Source organism: Danio aesculapii, chromosome 24 (genome assembly GCF_903798145.1).
Source record: "Danio aesculapii chromosome 24, fDanAes4.1, whole genome shotgun sequence".
NCBI classification, from domain to species: domain Eukaryota; kingdom Metazoa; phylum Chordata; class Actinopteri; order Cypriniformes; family Danionidae; genus Danio; species Danio aesculapii.
In genome coordinates, this window is record NC_079458.1 from 23,283,932 (window position 1) to 23,289,931 (window position 6,000).

The 6,000-nt window shown below is 38.1% G+C and overlaps 1 protein-coding gene across 8 annotated transcripts in view; it reads left to right on the top strand.

Moving 5' to 3' along the window:
- The window catches only part of relch (RAB11 binding and LisH domain, coiled-coil and HEAT repeat containing), a 99,110-nt gene that overhangs the window by 57,837 nt on the left and 35,273 nt on the right, over positions 1 to 6,000 (top strand). For 6 of the 8 annotated variants that reach the window (XM_056450372.1, XM_056450373.1, XM_056450379.1 and 3 more), the window contains 3 exons: positions 1,754 to 1,894; positions 2,218 to 2,382; positions 4,837 to 4,984. In XM_056450372.1, the coding sequence (XP_056306347.1) occupies positions 1,754 to 1,894; positions 2,218 to 2,382; positions 4,837 to 4,984 (454 nt within the window). The remainder of the gene's footprint in view (positions 1 to 1,753; positions 1,895 to 2,217; positions 2,383 to 4,836; positions 4,985 to 6,000) is intronic. The other 2 variants (XM_056450374.1, XM_056450377.1) reach the window with 1 other exon arrangement.

Consider the following 6,000-nt stretch of genomic DNA (forward strand, 5'->3'; position numbering starts at 1 on the left):
CTCGTTTGTGTTCACTTTGATCATGCATGTGTTGCTATGGAGACATGCTGTTTGTTTGTTGTGGCGGTAAATCCTATAGTTATGGTCGCAGCACTCGGCGGGTGGTTTATTAGTGCTATGAAACACTAGTTTGTGTATATACAGTATGTGAACTGATTTGGCTGAAAATGGAGCTTTGATTTGTTGGCTGTGTGCCTTTTTGCCATTCAGTGCTCTTGGCAGTAATGGAGTGCCTGATGTTTTCTTGTTTCATTATGAATAGGAAAACCAAATAAGCAAACCAGAAATTTCCAGTGAATTTTGGGGTCTAACAGAAAAAAACGAACTGGATTTTTAAAGGGATAGTTCACTCAAAAATTAAAAATCTAATATTTAAGATCCTCGCTCATGGTCAAAACACAAGTTAAGAACTTTTCCATGAAATCCGAGAGCTTTCTGCCCTTCATAGACAGCAAATGTCACAATAATTTCAAATTATTTGAAATATTTTCAAAACATAAAAACAATATGCTTCAATACGTTTCAACTACTTTTGTGTGCATAAAATAAATAAAACAACTGATAATTACTATATATATTTATTTATTCATTTCTTTATTTCATTTTTTTTTATTTTAAATATACACTACCTGACAAAAGTCTTGTCGTTAATCCCAGTTGCAAGAGCAACAAATAATAACTTGATTTCTAGTTCAATCATCTGTTGAACTGCATTATGATCATCACAAATAATGCAGAAGATCTATTGGAACCCGCATGGACTGATTTACAGAGAAATCAGTCAAGTTTGGTGAAGAAAAAATCATGGTTTGGGGTTACATTCAGTATGTAACCGAGAGATCTGCAGAATGGATGGCAACATCAACAGCCTAAGGGATCAAGACATTTGTGCTGCCCATTACATTACAAACCACAGAAGAGGGCAAATTCTTCAGCAGGATAGCGCTTCTAATACTTCAACCTCCACATCAAAGTTCCGGAAAAGCAAAGAGGAGGTCAAGGTGTTCCAGGATTGGACAGTCCAGTCACCAGATATAAACATTATTGAGCATGTCTGGGGTAAGATGGTGAGGCATTGAAGATGAATCCAAAGAATCATGATTAACTCTTGAGTGTCCTGCAAGAAGGCTTTCTTTGCCATTCTAGATGACTTTATTAATAATTTATTTGAGATATTGTAGATATGTATGGATGCAGTCCTCCAAGCTCATGGGAGTCAAACACAATATTAATTCTTTTTTCACTGTATCATGACCGTGACGAGACTTTTGTCTAAGCACAGTCAGACCTTACTGTCCTAATTAAATATTTTAAGGATTAAAGATTTTTCTTTTTTAGTAACTAAATTCTCACTTTGTATGGGTGTTTCCCAGTGTTGAGTTGCAGCTGGAACGGCATCCGTTGCGTAAAACATATGCCAGATAAGTTGGCGGATCATTCCGCTGTGGCGACCCCTGAGTAATAAATGGACTAAGCCGAAAAGAAAATGAATTAATTAATTAATTAATTAACTAAAAATGAATTAAAAATGAAATAAATTTACTCTTGAACACATGGCCACATACAGCAGTTTTTTATTTAAAATTTATTTACAATTGTTTCATGAAAATGTTATGCAAAGCACAACAGCACCTTGTATATCTGTTCGCCGAAGGTCATGGAAATTGGTCTGTTTAGTCATTGAAAGGCAAGGGATTTGACATTTGGCTAGGAATGAGACCGCTAAAATATATATATGTATGTGTGTCTGCAGAAGGAAATCCGAAGCTCCCTGGTCTTGTCCATGCTTCAGCAAATGTTGGCAGATGATAAAGCTGATATGGTCCGAGAGGCCGTGGTAAAAAGCTTAGGAATTATTATGGGTTACATCGATGATCCAGACAAATACTCCCAGGTATGTGCATTCTTTTGATGTTTTTTTTTTGGGGGGGGGGCTTTTTGCCTTTATTAGATGGGACAGTATTGAGACAGGAAGCAAAGTTGGAGGGAGAGAGAGAGAGGGGGGGGGGGGGGGGGTTAGGGAAATGTCCTCGAGCCGGGATTCGAACTCGGGGCGCCCTGTCGTGCTACTGCACCATATGTCCATATGACCAAATGTGCTAACCACTAGGCTATTGCGCAGACCATTCTTTTAATGTTTATCCCACAATCTGGTGTTCTTTCATTAATAATTTCAGTATTTTCTTATGCTTTATTTTGTGCATGGCCATGTAACAGGGCTTCGAGCTGATGCTCTTGTCTCTGGGTGACCCATCGGAGCGGGTGGTCAGTGCCACCCACCAAGTGTTCATTCCTGCCTTTGCTGCCTGGTGTACAGAACTGGGCAACTTACAGTCCCAGCTCATCCCTTCCCTCCTCACTCGCATCGAGAAGCTGCTCAAGGTGAAAACACATTAGCTTACAAGCTTTTAGCTTGTTTAGACTTTACTTTGCCTTTTTATGTTGTCTTTTTTTAGGATGGATATTTAATATAACTCCAGTGACTATTATTATTACTATTTTTAGTTTTATATGTAAGTGTTTTTTTTAATATATACACACACACATTATTTAAGCTTTCACATAGGACATTAAGTCAAGTCAAAAGTCAGATTTGGGTCATTTTTTTCCAAATGCAGTAAATCCATGACACTTTTTAAATACTTATTTATATATATATATATATATATATATATATATATATATATATATATATATATATATATATATATATATATAATTAATATTATTTTCTTTTTTTTATATAACATTTCTGTTTGAAATCAACAAATTTTTACTGTATTTAAATTCTCACTGGCCACTTGTTTTGACACAATCTACATTGTAAAAGCGCTATACAAATAAAGCTGCAGTCACACTGGGCTTTTCCTCCCATAGACTTCTATTCATACGCATGCGAATGCGTCAGACCGGAAACGCAGGGTCATGCGTTAAGTTTCGCAGTTCGCTGCGGTGCAAAGTTCAAGCTAGGTGAACTCTGACCTGAGAAATCACATCACTTGACTGCGTGAGAGCAATCAAGGATCAAAACATGACCTCTCTGGACAGAAATTTTAAAAAGCGAGCAATTGCTCCATGTTTTAAATGTCTAATCATCTTGTTTAATCCCGCCCCTTTTCGCAGCGCCGTACAACAGAATTTCGCACACACAAAGCCCAGTGTGACCAATAGCTTCAAGGTGATTTGAATTGAATTGAGTTTATTAGGTACACCTGTCCAACTGCTCGTTAACGCAAATTTCTAATCAAACAATAACATGGCAGCAGCTCAGTGCATTTAGGTATGTAGACATGGTCAACACGATCTGCTGCAGTTCAAACCAAGCATCAGAATAGAGAAGAAAGGTGAATTATGTTTTTTTTTTAATGTGACATGGTTGTTGGTGCCAGATGGGCTGGTCTGAGTATTTCAGAAACTGCTGATCTACTGTCATTTTCACGCGCAACCATCTCTAGGGTTTACAGAGAATGGTCTGAAAAAGGGAAAATATCCAGTGAGCAGCAGTTCTGTGGACACAAGTGACTTGTTGATGTCAGAGGAGAATGGCCGGACTGGTTCGAGATACTATGCAACAGTAACTCAAATTAATACTCATTACAACCAAGGTATACAGAAGAGCATCTCTGAATGCACAACATGTGGAACCTTGAGGTGGATGGGCTACAGCAGCAGAAGACCACACCAGGTGCCACTCCTGTCAGCTAAGAACAGGAAACTAAAGCTACAATTCGCACAGGCTCACCCAAATGTGCCAATAGAAGTCTGGTAAAACATTGCCTGATCTGATAAGTCTCGATTTCTGCTGTGACATTCAGAGGTAGGGTCAAAATTTGGTATCAACATCATGAAAGCATGGATCCATCCTGCCTGGTTGGTGGTGGTTTAAAGGTGTGGGGGATGTTTTCTTTGCACACTTTGGGCCCATTAGTATCAATTGAGCATTATGTCAACGCCACAGCCTACCTGAGTATTGTTGCTGACCATGTCCATCTTTTTATGACCAGGATAACGCGCCATGTCAAAAAGCACGAATCATCTCAGACTGGTTTTATTGAACTGGACAATGAGTTCACTGTACTCAAATGGCCTCCACAGTCACCATATTCAATACAATAGAGCACCTTTGGGATGTGGTGCAATAAGAGATTCGCATCAGGGATGTGCAGCTGACAAATCTGCAGCAACTGCATGATGCCGTCATGTTAATATGGACCAACATCTCTGAGGAATATTTCTAGTACCTTGTTGAATCTATTCCACGAAGGATTAAGCCAGTTCTGAAGTCAAAAAGGGTTCAACCCAGTACTAGTAAGGTGTACCTAATAAAGTGGCCTGTGAGTGTAGATGCAGTCTTTGTGACTAAGAGAAAAAAACATAAAAACACTTTATTTTGGGGAGCAATTCTCACTTTGAATTAGTAACTTTTTTTGAAAACTTTTGTTGTTTACTTATTTATCTTTGACCTCAATGAACACTCAAAAATTGCTTTTGCTGCACGGTCAATGAAAAGATGAAAGAATTGGAATCCAGCTTTTTTTTTTACAGTGTTCTAAATTGCTTCTTATGTACAAGTTAATACGTTTAGGTATGGGGTAGGAATAAGTGATCCTAAATACAGTAATGCAGAATAAAGTATTAAGACGTAATGCTAATGATGTGCATGCTAATAAGCAACCGGTTAACAGCTTAAGCATTATCTAAATCTTATTTTATCAAAAATCTGGAGTTATTGTTAAATTAACTGAGGTAATTGTTAGAATTAGAAACTGTGTGCACCACTTTTTCTATTCCCTTCTGTCATTTGCTTTCTAAACTGCTGTCTCTCTTTTTCACTAGCAGGGTGAATATGGCCTGGATGAACACAAGCTGCACATGTATCTGTCAGCACTTCAGTCCCTCATCCCGTCTCTGTTTGCGGTGCTGCTTCAAAACGCCCCCTTCACCAGTCGAGTCAAACTACAAGGCGACGTGCCTCCAATCGAAGGTAAGCGTCAGCCAATGTCAACATGTGCACACGTTCTTCACTCCCATTCTCAGTCAGGCCACGTTTAGCTTGACACAGACCTGGCGCCGACTCACTGGAACTGAAGGGATCATGCCATAGCTGAGGTTACTCTCCAGTATTGGGCTCACTAGCATTGTTCTCTTTGATAATCATAATGGTAAAGTTTGGTTTCTTATCTTTTAATTGACTGAGATTAATTGTGTGATATTTTTTTTTTATTTATTTATTTTTTATATGAAGTGAGGCCAGAATAATTAGAGGAGGGAGAAAAAAAAAAAGATCTATTGTTCTCAAAATGACAGTTGGTCATGATAGCAAATGTTTTATTTTGTCGTAATTGAAACTAGTGCTGTGTCCCAATTCACATACTTGTAGTACGCCCAAAAAGTATGCACTTTTTTTGTAAAGGAAAAGTATATACTTTTGATTTTGTACTTCCTCATTAACAGATCGCTATGTTGCTTAGTTACATCTCCTGTCAATTATCTCAACACATCATCCACATTTTTTCATATTTATTTACCTACCTAATTGGGGAAGCAGCAGCAGGATAATCTGCCGTTTCCGAGACTTGTGTGCAGAGAAACCTCCTCAGGTCTTTTCTGTTCACATTGTTGTTGCAGACAAAATATAACATGAAAAACCCGGTTTAAACTTGTTCCAGTTTGCTAGATATTGTCATTTAAACAACTTTACCAAAGCATCTCTACTTTCGGTTGGTTCACCATGCTTTTAGTTTGTAGTTCTAATCAATTTCACGTCCAACGTGCAATGTATTGTGGGCAATGTTAGCGGTTAGAGTATGGACGCATCTACACTTCAAATTTTTACCGGAAATAGTAAACTTTTGGCATACGCTTTTCAACGTACTACGATTTGGGACATACTAATTCTATTTTTGAATATCATTTGGGATGGATAGTATGCGAATTGGGACACAGTATCAGGGTTGTTCCACAAATTATTGCTTTTAAGGGATAGTTCACCCAAAAAAA